Consider the following 18519-nt stretch of genomic DNA (forward strand, 5'->3'; position numbering starts at 1 on the left):
CAGATATTTTATTTTAAAAAGCATTTGTAGGCTTCATCATTATTATTCTATAACTTTAATTTAATTTAGGAAAATTCTATTAGCAAAAAATAAATTTTGCAGATTTGCTTACCTAAGTATGAAGCATTACATTTGAGTAAATATTCTTATCTTTTCCTCTTAAATTAGCAAACATTTTCTTTACATAACTGTCCTTCAATTAAAACATTCAAAAATTTTTAAAAAATCGCATCTTATTAGAGACAGCTTTCTGGGGATATTAAAATAAAAAATATAAGATTTTAACCAGTTTTGTTATACCCAAAGATTAATAACACTATCTTCGCATTAATCTTTAAGAGTAGGAGCTAGTTTAGTTTTCTAATGTTATTTCTTAGTTATTCATATTATGCACTTGTGTGTAGGTATGAAAAAACGGCTAAGGTGTTCAATTACATCATGATAATATCCTCGCAGCTGCTAGATCTAGAGCTGCTGCTGCTGCTGGCTACGGAGGTTTCCGAGCAGAGGATCCAGGACTTGTCCTCGGTGCCTGCATCTGAACTCACGGAGTGCTTTTCTGGGGCCAGGCGGTCACGAAGTCCTGCTGCGTGGAGTGGGGACAAAACTGGAGTTTGGCGGGTTGTGGAGGTGGTTGATAGCCATTCTGACAGTAACTTGGAGTTGGGGGCACTATTTTGGATTGTTGTCTGCTTAGGAATATTACAATCTGCAACCTAAAAAACAGATAGATATTTTTTTTTTTTAAGGACTTCTTTAAAATAGGAAATTTCCTAGGTATCTTTTAAAAATTCTACATCTTTAAATATAAATATATCTTCTACGAGACCTCTAAAATCATTTCTTAGACCTTTTCTTTGAGATAACCTTAGCACATTGATTTAAAAATGTATTCAAATTTCTACTAGGTATAGATGACGTGTTAAATAAATATAAGCAATTAAAACATAGGATACAAGCTTTATGATATGTATATCTACTTTACATTTACTACCTCTATATATGCATTATATGCATTTTACCTTTCAAAATCCAATGCAATACTATTGAAAAACAAAAATATAAATTTTAGTAGGTAATAATAAAAAAGTGATAAAAGAGTACCTATAGTAGATTTTACTGGAATAATATCGTCAAGTCTTCATTGTTGATAGAAGTTATCTAGGTATTTACTACGCAAAGACATACTCAACTGTAAAGCAATGTAGCTTTGCCATTAAAAAAAATATATAAGTTACCTGCAGTGTCTTAAAACCATTTCTAACAGCGTCAACCGGATCAATCATAGTATCACTTGACTTCAGCAACCAACAGTCATCACCAACAATATCTGCTTCGGTGATATCAATGCTGGATTGTTTATCTTCCGGTATTTCAGTATCTTCTGGCTTGACTGTATTAATCCATCCCAAGATGTCTAATTTCTTTTGCTCCTCCCTAATAGGATCAACCTGCATTTCTTTAATTGGCGCATTTTCTACAAAATCCTCTTGCATAGGCTTGGCTGGTGTTTTAATGGTTGATGTTGTGGCCACGTTGAGCCAGGAAGACAAAATGGCATTTTTAATCGGATCAGCTGTTGCGGTGTCCATTGGGAGAGTGGCTGGTGAAGCTGATTTACTGACAGTTGATGATGCAGAGCTGAAAGTGTTTGCAGTTGAGCTGCCAAAAAGACTGGCACTGCCGTCAGCGGTCCAGCTGATGTTAATTGAATTCTCCAACTTTTGTCTTTTTGGTGACCACTTTTGTTGAGATGACTTAGCTAACCACTTGCTAGTGTCATCATTCTTGTTATTATACATAAATTTAAAGTTGCTGTACTCATGTACTGCTGTAGCGCTATTAGAACGCAGCCAGATGTCATTATAGCTGGATTTTCTAGATTCTTTGACATCAGTCATGGGCTGGTCATCAGTGTGGGACTGTTTCTGGCTGTTCCAGGTGAATGTGTGTTGGGCCAGGCTTGGTACTCGGCTGTTTTCATTTGTTGGTTCATCAGACTTTCTGGGAGTCAGCCACTCGGAGTAAGAGAAAACTTCTTTTTGTTGTTTTCTAAAAGAATATTAACTTTATAATAGGTAGGTATTCGATTAATTAACAGGATGAAAGAAATGACGAGTTTAATTTCTGTCATTTTATCGAATAACATTGAATTGTAACTTGTAGAAGATATGCTAAATGTTTTTACATAAACGGTAAGATTGAAAACTCACTGTGATTTTCTGGTGGCAAGCCAAGTCTGATTGTCAGAGGATGCTAGGATGGCAGGAAGCTTAAAAACTGGGGGAGAACTGAAATTAAAACACTATTAAAAACTTTAAAAGTTTTTTTAGTAGACTGATGTAATTTTTAAAGTTAAACAAGGATGACAACATCCATAAAAGCGAAGCTCTGAAACGATATGACAGACAAACATTAACTTTAACTGAACTGAATATACAAAATATGAAAATATAAGGTTTGACAAAATTATACGTAAAGTTGCAAAACTTCTTAAATACATAATTCTGTTTAAGGACATACTGACATTTTAATACTTGATTATAGAGATGCTTCGCTCATAATATTGTACCTTATTGTAATAGGAATCAGTAATCAAAAAATCAGATCAATCGGATGATTTTATCACATAAACATTGTAAAAAAAGTAAAAAAATCAACATGTTTAAAATGGACGTACGGACATTCTAGTAACGATTATAGAGTTGCTACGCTTTCTAAATCGAACTTAACTACTACAGGAACCACCATGCAAAGTTTGAAATCGATAGGACAATTCTAACATGCCTAAATTAACTAATAAAAGCTAACTATCTCGGGCGGACGGACGGACCGACCCTTATTATAGAAAAGCATCGCTTTTAAAAACATTTTCGTTTAACTTGCTTATATTGATCTGAGTCTGGAGAAAAAAGTGTAAATTAAATGTTTGCATTATCCTTTTGTCTAATTACAGGCGGAAACGATCCTAGAGGCACTAGCAGTCGAGGGGGAGGGGACAGTCGACCCCCGACCTTGTTTAATTTTAGTGTTGCAAAGAAAAATTTAATATGATATCGCCCTTTTTTCGGGGGGGAGTGGATTTTTTACAGGGGCTATTCCCCCCCCCCCCTCTAAATAGTTCTAGACATTCCTGGACATAGACATACAAGAAGCTTCACTTTAATGGATCAAGATCTTAAGACACAGAATGACGGACATCCTGTTACTTTTATATAGGAATTAAAATTAAATACCTATTTTTGATGGTGGTAACAGAGAGCCAATACTCAATACCCTTCAGCAAACTTTCTGGCCAAACAATGCGAGAACATCTAAACAAGACATAAATATTAATTTAGGGTTGGGTGGGATATCCGGTCTGGCCGGTTATCCGGTCATTTTCAATATCCGGCCGGATACCGGATATAAAACTATCCGGTCACATGATATCCGGCTGATTTTTGACGCCGGATATCCGGTAATTTGCCGGATATCGAACGTTGGCCAGATATCTGGCATTAGAAATCAGCCGGATATCCGGTCCAACTCTATATTAATTGTAGGTGTACCTATAGATATAGCATTTTTTATTTTAAAGTTAAAAGAATTTTATTTTATTTTTTTTTAGGGGGGGGGGGGGCGATTTCACCTCTGAGGGTGGTAGTAGTAAAATAGTTATAAATCTCCCCATGACCTATGAGAGGTTGTCCTGTAAAGGAGAACCATATCGGTTCGGCAGTTTGCGAGATCCTTCAATAGAGAGAAACAGCTGAGATCCTGTTACTTTAATATAAGGATAAGAAAAGAGGGGTAGGTTTCTGGTAAAATCCGTAAAGGTTATGTGTTATAAGTTAAAAACAGTAGTAAGAACGATAAAAATCTATGTTAACTTTTAAAAAAAATTTTGTCTCTAAAGTTCTTTTCAATAAGAAATACACATATTTAGTGAATATTATCGTTTTACTACTATTTTTAAGCCTTAAAAAACACACTTTTACGGATTCTACCAGAAACCTACCCCTCTCTTTCTAATAGGGGTAATTAATAGTACATTATTTATGAAAATAAAGTGGCATACGTGCTCATTTGAAATTCTCCGCCCACTTAATTAAAAAATACATGATTTTATGGTTGTTTAGTTCTTACTTGTATATGTCACGTTAATTTGAGCGTGTTGCACACGAGAAAGGAGTAGGCAATGAAAGATATTTATATATTTAGGTTCCAGGACAAACGCAGGAGTCCCTAACGTCGGAGTGGACAAACGCAAGAGTGTTTTATTAAGTATTTTTATACAGATTAGGTTAGGTTAAGATATGAATGAACAAATAAGCCCCCCCGCAGGGGTTAGGCATTTAAAAAACCTATGGTCTAAAATAGATTAGGTTAGGTTAAGTGTCCACTCCGACGACGTTTGGGACTCCTGCATTTGTCGTAGGACCTATATTTACTATACCGAACCATATGATAGAAATAATTAATTAAGTATTGCTAAGAGGACCTATAGAGAAAATGTTTAAAAACCTCTAAAGCAAGAATAACAAAATATTAGAAGAGCTAAATATAAAATAACACGTTCTAAATGGGAAAATTACAATTACAAACATTATCAAATGCACGTACACACCACAAAATTGTTTTTTGAAATTATTTTAAGAACCACGTACCTATTACTGGATAAAAGCTTTAATATCTAGCGGATAGGTATATTATGTTTTTTTTATTCAAATCTTAACTGTTTTCTTTACTGTATTTTCTTTTTTTTAAAGAGAAAAGTATGTATATTATAAATAAAAGTAAATAAACAAATATTCTAAATGAAAAAACCCACCTTTGCATGTCAAAATCCATCTTTTCTATATCACAATATTATCTGTTTTACTATCACAAAAATTTTAAATTTCAATTTCTTTGTTGGTTCCTGTTAACCACTGTGTTTTGGTTAGGTCAAAGTTGGACTAAAGCAAAGCAGCTTGCATGCAAGATAAGTCTTTCTCTTCTTGCTGTCAATTCATTGTTGTACGGAATTTATCTCTTTTATGCAGTATTTTATACACAAAGCTGACTTTTTTAGGATTTTCAAAATGCAAAATTTTTATCAAAAACTTTATGTCATTCATACAAAATAAGAAAAATTATTTTAAAAAATAAAATTTGTATCAAAAAAATTCGGGAACAAAATGTTTTCTCTAGCAGACAACCTCACTTAATCTTCAGAACAATGACGATAGTAATAATATTGTATTAAGAGTGTTCTGAAGGTTTCAGCTATGCATTTCAGAAAAACTTCAGAACATGTAAAGCAAAGATCAAAGTTTTTCTCCTGTGTTCTGAATATTATTATTAGTAGAAAGGAGGATTTGTGACGGAACTAAAGCTTTAAAAATCTCACGTATGCCTTTTATACTTTATTGCCTCAAAAGGTGAATAAATATTCATGTCAAAACATGATTTTTTATGTCAAACCTAATCGTTTTTAAAAATTATCTGATTTAATTTACTATTAATATATAAAAAGTTAGTATTTTGGCATATGAATGTAATTTTTTGGTTTCCCAACAGCACATGATTTTAAACGTGCGTCCTTTTTCTTATATTTAGTCCGCATGACACGGCCTAAAATGTCTGCATGCCTACAAGGCTTGAAAAGTGTACAAATTCAAACTCTCTTTCTCTTATACAAACAAGGATTTGAGATTTTTGTTGTTGTTAATTTTTACAAAATTAATAATTGAAAATTTGCTTTTGGAGGACGAAAGGACCGACAATTTTAATAGTTAGCACCAGTGGCGTGAACAGGGATGTGCCAGGGGGTGAAACGCACCCCCTTTTAACCCAAATCGAGGAAGTGTAATAAAGATGTTGTACTGACAACATTAAGGGGTAAAATACAAATTTGTAGTACCCCCTTGAAATTAATTTCAAGGGGGTACTACACCCCATACTTAAAAAAATTGGATCATGGAAAGAAAACGAATTAGCTTTTGATAGGTTAGGTAAATTTTGATGTTTAAACAGGGTTAGGAAATTGGTACCGCAGAGACTAGAAATAGGAGAAATGCTACTTCGAAAATACGAAGAAACCAGCTACTTCGTTTTCTCTCAAATATCCAAATTTTGTTCACATCTATCTGAAAATTAAGGATGGTTTGATTATTTACCTTGACACCCAAATTAGCTGTTAAGGAGTGAAGTAACTTTTCAGGGGGGGGGGGGGGGGTAAAGTGGTGTAGGGCTGTGACACCTTTTCATTTTGCCGGAGGATAGGGTGATAGGTTAGAATCTCGGACCGACACCGCGTTATAACTAAAGACATTAAAAATGGTCTCTACTGCTGCTGTGTCAGGTGCGCGACATAAATAGTTAGAGTAGGAGGAATGCCTTAGCCCAAAACAGGCGCAACTCACTACCATGCACCTTTAGGACTTCTCAGACAAAGGTCGTGCAATCAAAGGGTTGGTTGTCTGATGGGCAATTGGACGCTTTACATCATAGGGCTTTGGGCTGACAACCCTATCCCATGTCCATAAAAAAGCCACATTGTTACAGAAACACAGACAAATTGTCAGCGGCCAATGCTCCCCCTGCAGAGTGAAAAAGGCTTGTAACTGTTACAATAAGCTGCTCCGATTTTAGGTCGGAGCCGGAGCCGCCATCATCACAGACGGCTCTGCGAAGCCGAAACCGGAGCAGCACCAAAATCAAACGGCTCCGCAACGCTGATCTTAACTATAAACCTCAGGGCTTCATGCATCAGTAGTGAGTTTGTCCAAGGTCGTCTTTGCTACACTGAGGATTTTAAAATACATGTAAAAAGCGGGCTATAAGATTGGGATCTTCGGTCTAATGTCGCCTTAGCTTCATACAGGGTCGCAGAATACTTGATAAAACTCAGGGCGTTAGGCATTAGTGATTTATTCTACAATCGTCTGAGCTTCACACAGCGTTGAAGAAAACATTAAAAATTTTAGGGCTGTAGTTTTATATAATTAAAGTAGGTTTGTAAATATTATTTAGTTTTCAAAAATAAACACTTTTAGTTAGTATTAAATATTACATTTATTAATATTTTTTTTGAACAATTTATAAATTAAACTTTATGAGAACGGCGGCTAGAATAAGAAATAATTTATTTTAACAATACATAAATTTATATATAAACACGGCATGTTTCAAGTTAATTTTAGAAAAGCAAATATCAATTTAAGGAATGTAAATTTCTCATGATTCAACATTTTTTTGTTGTAAAAATTGAGGTGAAACCATTAGACAATGGTTCTATATAGTTCATGTAAGAAAAAACCTAAAGAATCTCATCTATATAATGTGATGCCAAACTTTGGTCCATTTGATTCACAGGTTAACAGACATGTCAATTAAACAAAAGTACCGAATTCTGTAAAAGTTACAAGAACTATAGTAGTATATAAGAACTGTGGTAGGTGCAGGGGTGTATATTCTACATGGGATCCCCTGCTCAAGGGGGGGGGGGGGAAATAAAAAATAAGTGGTTGGAGGGAAAAAAAATGTAAAAATTAATAAAACTGAAAACATTTTTTCCATTTCCCCCCCTCCTTGGTGAAAAATATATGTGGTAGGAGGAATAAAATAAATAAAATATTGAGTTCTTTAAATATTTTTCCATTTCCCCCCCCTACTTGGTAAGAAAAAACTAGGAGGGAAAAAAAATAAAAAAAATTTGTAGCAGGGGAAAAAAAAATAAATCTTGTGCAGAATATACACCCCTGGGTAGGTGTTTTAAAGATTTCAACATACTTTCATCCAGTTATCAAAAGATTTAACCTCTTGATATAAAATGTACCAAACAATGTTAACAAAATCCATAAGTAGCAAAGCATTAGTCACAAGTTTCTAAACACTAAAATTTTCAAAATTGAAAAATAATTTTTAAGAGGATATTACCAATTTTCTCAACGTAACTTCATGTCTCTCATTACCAACATACAGTCAATGTGAAAAACAGCGTGTCGGAGCCGTTTAATTTTGATGCGGCTCCGGCTCCGCGGAGCCGTATCTGTTTTTCAGTTTATTATATAGAAATAGACCGTTGCCAAATTATAATATTACTTTAAAAAATCATTTTGAACTAATTTGGCTCCACCAAAAATATTGCGGCTCCACGGCTCCCGGCTCCGGCTCCGAAACGCTGGTGAAAAACAAACAGAATGATTATTGATAAAATATATCTATCTTAAATAGCAGGTGAGAAAAACACGGCTTTTCCAAAAAAGATTTTGACAGACGGACATTTGAAATATAGGGTAGCTTCTCGAATAAAAAATTGCGAAATTTTACATCTAATTTGATTTACTTTGAAATTTAGAATCATGAGAAGTGAGGTTTGAAGTTGTTTTTTTGAATTTGATATGCTATTTAATTTATTTTAACAAGTTTAACAAATCATATATGTCTTACAAAATTCTGTAAATTCACAACTTTAATCACTAGAAAGATTTAGCTTTATGGATTCGTTTATACATTTTAAATTTTTATTAAGAAATAAATTAAAGCTAAAAATATCAAGCAAGATAATATAATAAAGTATTTATAAAATATTGTCAAAATTTTCGGACTAGATAACTTTTACAAAAAAAAGACTAACAATTAGAAATGTTTGGCCTAAGTTATACATTTTTAAGAATTGGCTTAGACTTTATAAAATGGTATATTGTGAGTTTTTTCAATTAAAAATATGTTTGACAATACTTTATAAATTTAAGTTTATAAATCATTAAGTAAACTGTACTTGAAACCTCCAGGTTGTTTGCTGAATGAATTACAACAAGAGTAGCTGAGCGCTACTAGAATTAATGAACGAATGATATCTATCTATTTAGTGTGGGATATGAAAGTATTTCTGTTTACTTGAGTGGCTATTCTACTATTCATTTTTCTGTAAACAAATATTCTTAATATTGATAAGAAATTTATTATAAATCAGTAAACGATCTAAAGGAAGAAGTATTTCTATAATTAAATGATCTATTTTAAAATAAGATTTCAAGATTGTTAAAAAGTAGAATAGTCGCTTAAGGAGAAAAGAATACTTTAATTTCCTACACTATTTTAATTAACAAACATCAATTAGAAAAAAGAATACAGAACTTTTATTATAATTAAGATTTTTCGTTTTTTTTCTATTGGCCTATAACTCTATTCCTGGTCAAATGACAAATTTTAGTTTTATATTCTGTATACTTTATTCTATAAATAAATGAACTGTTTCTTATTTAAGAGAAAATATAAATTATAAAAATTAATTATTGTAATAACCATTATATTATAGATGTGAATATAATATACATTTTAATAATGAACAATGTACGTACACTGTACAGTAACAGAAGTACCTTACTGTACAATATCATGATCTTGTATTATATTCTTTTTTTTAATACATTAATTATAAAAAATGTTTTGATGAGTAGAAATCTTTTTTTCCAATCACTTCGGGGCTCCCTGAAAAATAAGATAATAAACATTATTTGATGCTATTTTGCTTTCATTTGATTTAGAGTCAAGTGTAAATATAGCAGAGCAACTTTACACATAATGATTATTCAATTAGTTTAATTTTCGATTTAAATGTAATAAATAGGATAAACAAGGGCGAAAGGAAATAAAAGAATTTACCGAGTTAACTTTAATTTTTGTTGCATAGAAGTTGAGCTAGTATTAGATGATAATATCCTTGTTTATTTCTGACGAATTTGATCCAAAATTTATGTATCCTGAAACCTCATATATTTACCTTTGAAAGCTTAAGCTTGTCGAGGTATGAGGAATGTATGGGTTTATTTATCCGCAAGAGTCTTTGAGCCTCTTCAATACTAAAATAGAGAATATATGTTAGTTTATTTTATGTCAGGTGTCCTTCTTTCTTTGAGAATGAGCATAGATTAGTAAGTAGAACAATTTTGAATTTGTTTTCCAAGTTTGAGATATGGAACAGAAACCTAAAAACCTTCTCAAGACTTACATTATAATATCAAATAGCCTAATACTATCCCGTGATCTTGACAGACAAACTAAAAAACCTTACTACTTTATATAATAAAACTATCTTTCAATATTAGTTAAAATAAATTATTTATTTTTAGACCAGGTTTAGACAAAAATGACTACCTAAGTCAAGTGGTCTGGTAATTAAAATGATGTCTCTTATTTGGAAATGTATTAATTTCTACCATGTAGTTTTGAATATATTAAATATGAAACCTACCTGAACCATGATCTTGATCTGCCCTCAGATTCGGCCCAATCTAACTCCAGCTCCTAAATAAAAAGAAAATAACATTTTTCTTTCAATACTTATTTGAGTTTTTATGATGTTTAGTAATAATATAGATAGATAATTATTATTACCTTGACATAAAGTACAAATACTCTAGTTGTATGTCCTCTATTTAGTAATAATATAGATGGATAATTATTATTACCTTGACATAAAGTACAAATACTCAGTCTCTAGTTCTATGTCCTCTATTTAATAATAATATAGATGGATAATTCTGATTACCTTGACATAAAGTACAAATACTCTAGTTCTATGTCCCCTATTTAATAATAATATAGATAGATAATTATAATTAACTTGATATTAAGTATAAATAATATAGTTCTATGTCCTCTATTTAATAATAATATAGATAGATAATTATGATTACCTTGACATAAAGTATAAATAATATAGTTCTATGTCCTCTATTTAATAATAATATAGATAGATAATTATAATTACCTTGACATAAAGTACAAATACTCTAGTTCTGTGTCCTCTATCACTGTTCTCAAATTCACCAAGAAATCTGCCGAGGGTCCCTTAAAATTAATTTTCATTGTAAAATCATGCATTTTAAGTTAATGCTGTTTCGTTTACATAATCGGAAATTTGGATATTCTTTTGGTAAGCCAAAATTTTAATTAAATAAATATTTTTGTACAGACAGACTCGCATAGATCCTACTACTAGTGGAGCGACACATCCAATTACTACATATAACACCTTATCCATAACACTGAAAATCAGACGGAAATTAGCGATGATATTCAAAATAAACCAACAACCTTTTTGGGAGACCTTTGTTTCAGAAGTCCTTGGGGGCAATATAAATGATGAGGTTAAAAACTAGCAATTAGCTTCCTGCAATAATTAGTGATCAACAGGGATAATACAATGGCAGATAAATTGATGTACATACCATTACCTAATGATGATACACAAAAAAACGCCTTCTTCAATTATAATGGGGGGGGGGGGGAAGTTCTGACACATTTGCGTAAACCTGGTGTATAGGCTTTATCTTTGGACTGAGAGGATAGGTTATTAGGGATAAAATCTTTCTTATATGATGTATTTCCCCCAGATTTAAGATTTTTTTGGATGGGCCTCCAGGTTCCGGAGCTCCAGGCCTCCAGGTGGTCTCTGTACAGGTAAAAATGAAAAAAAATTTTTTTTTAAAGAGTTAGATGTCAGCTTATGAGACAAAATATGTATGTTTTTCTTCAAATATGTGAATAACAATCAAAAAAAGCATATTTTGTTTTATAAGTTAACCTCTAACTCTTCAAAAAAAATCTTATTTTTAATTTTTACCTGTTCAGAGACCACCTGGAGGCCTGGAGCTCCGGAACCTGGAGACCCATCCAAAAAATCTTAAATCTGGGGGAAATTCATCATATAAGAATGATTTTATCCCTAATAACCTATCTTCTCAGTCCAAAGATAAAGCCTATACACCAGGTTTACGCAAATGTGTCAGAACTCCCCCCCCCCCCCCCCCTAGTAGTTGAAACGCTTGGACACTAAACTTAATGACCCAACAATCAAAATCCAATAAAATTCCCTAAAAATTTTAAGTGAACGAATAAGATAACATTATCATAAAACTTTTAAGAACTGGTGTAATTAACAGCCCAATGTCCCTTCCCTACCTGGTTAATAGCTCTTTAAATCCATCTATCTATCTATCTCAGTTTATCTGTCTATCTATCTATTACTGTACCTATAACTCCAGCCTCCTCCCTGGCCTCTCTCATGGCAGATATTGATGGATTACTGAGTTCATGTGCCTCGATTTTACCTCCAGGTATAACCCAACCTAAAAAGATTTATAAGTTAATGAAAATGTCAAAATTAACACAATGTCACAATCGTTGCAACTATGATTTTAAAAGTAAATAAGATTTGACACGAATAATACACAAAATTACCCCACAATTGTTGGTTTATAGGTTTGGATACTGATAATTTGGAACTAACAAATAAAAATTCAAAGTGCCCAAAGTTTTTGAGCTAACGAATAAGATTAGCTTTAAAACTTTGGGTACCAGTGTAATTTACAGTCAAATATCCAATATTTTGCTAAGTTTGTCATTTAAAAAATCAAGTCCAAAATCTGTCACTAACGTAATACATTATTTTTGTATTATTTTTAATAGTAAAATAAAACAAATTAGCATTAGTACTTTAAATATTTAGAGTTAAAAGATTGATTACGCGTCTATTGGCAAAATATCCTGGAAAGTACGTGAGTCTTGTATACGTAAACAAACATTGATTTAAATGCTGATAAACAAATTTGCAGACTAAAAACACCAAACCTATAAAAAAAACTAAGTACGTTGATAGGTAGTTATTTATCATATCGTATTATAGACAGCTTTCCATGAATGTTCAAATTAATAATTATGAATTTAAAACCTGTTATGTCAGCCCCGAGGGGCCAACGGTTTAGGCTAACAAAACTGGTATTCAATATGAAAAATTAATCTTATAATTTTTTGTTTTACTCTCCCCGAAGAGCTATCCTTAATACAAATAATTAATAAACTTGAAAATTTATTTTAAATCTTGAAAGCACTGCATTAAAGGCTATTTGTAAAGAGTTTATCTAATTTTATGATCAGATAAATATTGTTTATTGTTTAGTCTAGTTAAGATAAAAATTCATATTAATATTTACTTTATTTTCTAACACAAATAGACGTCATATGAGATAGTTCACTAAATAATAAACCAACCTTTCACTTAACTTAAACCTATACAAAGACATAATTTCAACATTCTTTATTCTATTTCATAATCTTTGTATGCAAACCAAAACAGTGCATGGAAAATAATTTCAACGTATTAATGCTAAGACCATCTCATTTTAGTAATCATAAGTTGCAAAATAATACACTTTTAACGCCTTTAGTTTGACGCAGAGTGGGACAAACTCTAAGTTGACACCCCCCAGAAAACTAGCGAACGCACCTGGACCATTTCTTCTTGTGACTAGTAATACCTCGTCTTCTCGGTCAGATCTAAATACAAAAATATTCAAAATAGGATGTTTCATCTTCATGACAGGATCTTATTGCAATTGTAGATCAGACATCATAAAAAAACAGGGACAAGTACTTCCAATACTAGCAAAGCTAAATAAAAAATACGACCTACCATTCATATTTTGTTTGTGAGTCAACCTCTTAGCTTAAACATTTCAATAAATTGGTATTTTTCAAACTTTCATACATAATGTATAATGTATATATCATAGATAACTTAAGTAATAAGAAAACATAGCTAATTCTTGGTAAATATTGGGTGTACTATCACCTACGTAAAAGGGATCTAAAGGGAGGACAGTGGCCGAAAAATTGATGTATTTCCCGGCAATAATGATACAAATAATTACCCCTTCTTAGATAACAATTAGTGGTTGGAACGTTTGGACACAATGAACCAACAATAAAAATTCATTAAAATTCGCTTAATTTATTAAACTAACGAATAAGAAAACGTCATTATAAACCTTTAGGGACTAGTGTAATAACAATTAAATGTGCTCTCCCTCAGCTCCCTGAAGTCCTTTAGCAAAAAAAGATTTTAATTATGAAGAAGATAGGTAAGTTTTTTGGCGGCCATGATAGAATTTCAAATGTTGAGATGTTTGCATTTACTTTATGAACTTTGCAGTTTTATCTTAAAGGTGATAGGGTACATGATGGCAAAATGAAAGAAATAATAAAAAGGATAATTATGTCAAATGCATGCAAAACTATTTGAAATTTCTACCTATCATTTTAATTTAGATTCTATATATTTCATTATCAACCTTTTCAAAGACAACCTTTTCTTCAGGAGTCACTCTTAAGGGATAAGACAATTGACAATAAATTGATGTACTTCCCACCAAATGATGAGCAATTAAATTAACCCGTCTAATTAGAGAATTTGGGTATAGTCCCTTTCGTGGCAACTCCTCTTAAGGGGCGTTTCTACGTATTTTCACAAAAGCTTTTCTCCCTTTTCTAACCCCTACTGGGGGCTCTAACCCTGCGGGGCAATCACCTAACCCAATTTAACCTAACCTAAAATAACTTATCAAAAGACATTCTAAAAAATACGCCGAATCGCCCCTTAAAGGGTGTTGCCACGAAAGGGACTATATCCAAAAAAATTTAAGTTGCTAAGCTCTTAATTAAAAAGTAAACATAATAAAATAAGAACGTTATCGTACCTTTTAAGTTGATCAAAAGATTATCTAACCAAAATAGAGAGAAAGGCTTAGCTGACATAAAAAAAATATGCCAGCTAAAATCCACCAAAGTTTAAAATGCGGGAAATGAAAATGTGCGCAAAGCACAAAAAAATCTCCCGCATTTCTAGCCATCATCATTGGGACACCCTTGTCCAAGTGAGCGTAGCTATTGTCTAGCTAGTGATTGTGTGTACCTGACACAGACACAAGCAGCCCTCAGTCTGAACCCATCTGAGTCCAGCATAGAACTAGATTTGGGCTTCTTCACCTAAAACAGAATAAAATATATCTAAATGTGATAAAAAATATTTAAATCCCTTACTCAAGGCAACGTGTTTTGGCCTAACAAGTCATTAATTTTTTTAGACAATCAGTGGCTGTACCCCTATTATCTAGAGGCTCTGTATACAAAGGGGCAGCGAGGGACAGATAAATAGCCTTAAACCATCCCTAAATCAATGTGAAGGTTCCCTAAAATGGAGAACTCAATCGGTTCAGAAGTTATCGCAGTTCTAAGCTACAGACGAAAAGCTCTTTACTTTTTATATTTAGACAACAATGTTTGTAATTGAAATTAAAAATTGTTTGTAAATAGAAAAAAAACAAGAATTGATAGTACAATCATTTAGATTTCAAATTTTGATTGTATATGATTAATGCAATACATTTATAAGTTCAGTTCATCCAGGAATTAAAGGATAAATAGTTATGTAATAATTTCTCCTAAGAAACACAACGATAAAACAATAAGCATCATTCTTATGTATAAAATTCTGTCTATTGTAGATCAAAAATATTAGAAACCAAGAATGTGTAAATTACAGGAATCTTAAGGGTAAAGATAATTGACAAGAAATTGATGTATAATCCCAACAATGATCTACAAAATTACCCCTCTTAAAACCTAAAATTATTGATTTAAAGTTTTGACACTGGTAGTTTGAACCAGCCTTTAAAAGTTTAACTGAAGTACCCAAAGTAACTTATTTATAAAACTTTGGGTACTAGTTTTCACCCTGGTAAATTATCTAAATCTGTTCTCTTTCGAATTTTTCGCCTTACAAATTATTTTACTGTTAGAATCAGAGGAAAGATTGTCTTTTTATTCTTGAAAAATACTCAAATTAGACATTGGAGTTTGGCCTAGATTATTTATATAATAACAAGGATGAAAACATTCTTGTAAGTAGTCTAAATACATTTATATTAGCTGAAAAATACAATGGGAATGCTATCAACAGGGGTCCCCAATGAATGAAAAAAAATGTTTATCCTTTTTAAAAAAAAATATACCTGATAATTGTAAAAAATATTAATTCTTAACTGAAGTACTTTAAAGGATAATTTAGTATAACAGATCAGCACATCCTTATACTAAAGTAACAGGATGTCTGTGTGTTTGTACCGAAGGATCTCACTAACCGCTGAACCGATCGGGTTCTCCTTAACAGGGTAGCTTCTCATAGGTCCCGGGAAGGTTTATAACTATTTTCTTGGGGGGTGGGACACCCCCAACCCCCCCAAAAAATGAAAAATCCCCCCCAAAAAAATTTTTAAAAATTTTTTTTAACTTAAATTAAAAATGAGGGGGAGGGGGGCAACCGCAACCCCCCCAAAAAAATTAAAATTTTCGCCGCCCCCCCAAAAAAAAAATTTTTTTTTACTTTTTCTTTTAAATATAAAATAAGAAATTCGACTCTCTTCTCCTCAAGTGCCCCTAGAGGCCTCTAGGGGCGTAGCCGCTAGTTTTATATAATTCAATATGTGTTCTTAATAAATACATAAACCAGGAGTTCTATTTAGGATATTGAACCTTTTCAGTTTCTTAAAGGTATCTCATTTTACAAATTTTTTTCATGATATACAAATTCTTACAAAAAGAGTACTTGTTTGATGTTAGATGTATAAATTCTAGTCTACATTTCACAAATCTAGCCTTTTCTACAATAGTTACAAAGAAGGTCATTTTAAAAATGCAGATTTTTCTTGTAACTTTAAATTTTTATAGTCTCTCGATCCTTTCAATGAATTTTGATTGGTTGGTTCAAACTAGCAGTGTCAGAACATAATGAATAATTTTGTTTAACATAATGGAGCTGACCAAAAAATTAGTGCATTCCCTAAGATACCTGAAAAAATGTACGGGGGAAAATGGCAATGAACTATATGAAAATCCGTGAAAATAAACAGAAAATAGAAGGGGAAATAAATCTAGATGATACTGGATTATTATAGAAGGATAAATCCAGGGATTTAAAGGGATAAGACATTGGCCTAAATTGATATATTTCCCCAATGATGATACACAAAATTACTACAACTTCTATAGATTAAAAGTAGTAGTTCAAACGTTTAGACACTCAACTTAATGAACCAACAAACCAAATTGATCGAGGGTCATGCATTTATTCGTATACATTTATTACTTATCCTTTGATTTGTGTCACAGACGTTTATACAAGAAGTACATGTGATCTTATTTAACCTCTAAATGTATCAACACTTTCTAATGTACACAAAAAAGAAATAAAACAAACTGTTCTTTAAATTAATTAAGACAATTTTGAATTGCCTATTTTTGATGAAACGGGACATTATTTGGTTAAGAATTTAGGATTTTAAATTGAGGTTTAATTTAAAGTTAAAAATGTCAAAAACTAGGGCTTGTGCTATTATTGCTAGGTTGGAAATGCTTCGAAACCGACTTTTATCCACTGGATTAGAACCGGTTCTCAGCCATACAGCATCGTATTACAGACAAGTTTCCACGAATATTAATATAAAAATAAAAAAGTTAATTTTAGTTTTGTTACCCCGGGCCTTCGGATCCTCGGGGCTAACAAAACTGGTTTCAGTCTTATAATCTTTTATTCTAATATTCGCAGAAATTTGTCTATTTTACGATGCGATAAATAAATAATCCGCTGGATGTCTGTCTATAACTAACCGTTACTAATATGGCGCTAAATCTATAAAACTTGAGGCGGCTGCCGAGCCCTGCTGAGATATTATTATCCACTAACCTTTTTAATTGGTGGATCATGAATGGGAATGTGATGAAAAACTGGCAGCTGCTTGTGTTCAGCGGTCATCCTAAACATTTACACACATTTTAACAATTAAATAATATAGTTATCTGCGCGGTTCATAGTAATTCAACATCATACAGGCCATCGAAATTTATGTGGCAGTCGTTTCATGTTGTTAATCTGCATACAAAAAAAAATCTGAAATTTTAAGAGCCTGTCTGAGACCAAATTACTATGATAGAATAAATATATTTCTTTAAGTATAAAAATTCACCAAATTAACATTAAATGCGTAAGAATTTAATACCTTTTAAAACTAATTCTTAAAAGTCTTATCTTAAATTATTACAAAATAATTATGTTAAAAACATACAAATAATATACTTAATTATTGTTATAAACTTTATCTATTTAGGTACCTAGTTATTCATGATTTACTATCTATAATACAAAGTAGAATGATGTCTGTCCGTCCGTCTGTCTGTCTGTCTGTCCGTCTGTCTGTCCGTCCCTAAAGATCTCGGTAACCACTGAACCGATTGGATTCTACTCTTCAGGGAATATACCTACTGGTCCTGTGGTGGTTTTAGGCTATTTTCTTGGGGGGTGGGACACCCCCAACCCCCCCAAAAACAAAAAAAATCCCCCCCCCCCCAATTTTTTTTTTTTTTTTGAAGATTTCCTTGGTCCTTATATGAATTTCGGTAAAATGCAGTAAATAAAAAAAAATTAAATTGATTTAATTTAACAAAATTTCTAGTATAAAAAGTATGCATCATGGTTGAAATATTTTGAAATCAGATATGTAATAAATATTTTAAGAATGAATAATTAACCGCGAAAAAAAAATATATTGAATCTATCTTTTTGGTCTACAGGTTCCAATAAAAAAACCACTAGAGCTATTCTGGGTTTTAAAAGCATTCAGTACACAATTTAAAATTTCACTATCAAAAAAT

General features: G+C 32.1%; 2 protein-coding genes across 7 annotated transcripts in view; both read right to left on the reverse strand.

The window, feature by feature from the left end:
* Positions 1-226: 226 nt before the first annotated feature.
* Positions 227-5301, reverse strand: LOC145328190 (uncharacterized). Of its 2 annotated transcripts, none has more exons than XM_080171782.1 (5): positions 4814-5301; positions 3237-3314; positions 2214-2291; positions 1239-2052; positions 227-716 (listed from the first exon to the last, which is right to left on the reverse strand). In XM_080171782.1, exons 1-5 carry the CDS (start codon positions 4831-4833, stop codon positions 432-434), a joined length of 1275 nt encoding a protein of 424 aa, XP_080027908.1. In that variant the 5' UTR covers positions 4834-5301; the 3' UTR covers positions 227-431. The 2 variants fall into 2 exon arrangements, with proteins under 2 accessions (XP_080027908.1, XP_080027909.1); XM_080171783.1 differs by lacking the exon at positions 4814-5301 and adding an exon at positions 4061-4083.
* A 3448-nt stretch (positions 5302-8749) lies between these two features.
* The window catches only part of Aps (diphosphoinositol polyphosphate phosphohydrolase 1 Aps), a 31798-nt gene continuing 22028 nt past the window's right edge, over positions 8750-18519 (reverse strand). For 3 of the 5 annotated variants that reach the window (XM_080171786.1, XM_080171785.1, XM_080171784.1), the window contains 8 exons: positions 17555-17624; positions 14726-14799; positions 13262-13311; positions 12009-12104; positions 10745-10824; positions 10226-10278; positions 9755-9833; positions 8750-9462 (listed from right to left, as the gene is read on the reverse strand). In XM_080171786.1, the coding sequence (XP_080027912.1) occupies positions 9448-9462; positions 9755-9833; positions 10226-10278; positions 10745-10824; positions 12009-12104; positions 13262-13311; positions 14726-14799; positions 17555-17623 (516 nt within the window). In that variant the 5' untranslated portion in view covers position 17624 and the 3' untranslated portion in view covers positions 8750-9447. The remainder of the gene's footprint in view (positions 9463-9754; positions 9834-10225; positions 10279-10744; positions 10825-12008; positions 12105-13261; positions 13312-14725; positions 14800-17554; positions 17625-18519) is intronic. The other 2 variants (XR_013882388.1, XR_013882387.1) reach the window with 2 other exon arrangements.

The sequence above is a fragment of the Acartia tonsa genome, chromosome 9 (genome assembly GCF_053477335.1).
Source record: "Acartia tonsa isolate MP-2025a chromosome 9, ASM5347733v1, whole genome shotgun sequence".
NCBI classification, from domain to species: Eukaryota; Metazoa; Arthropoda; class Copepoda; order Calanoida; family Acartiidae; genus Acartia; species Acartia tonsa.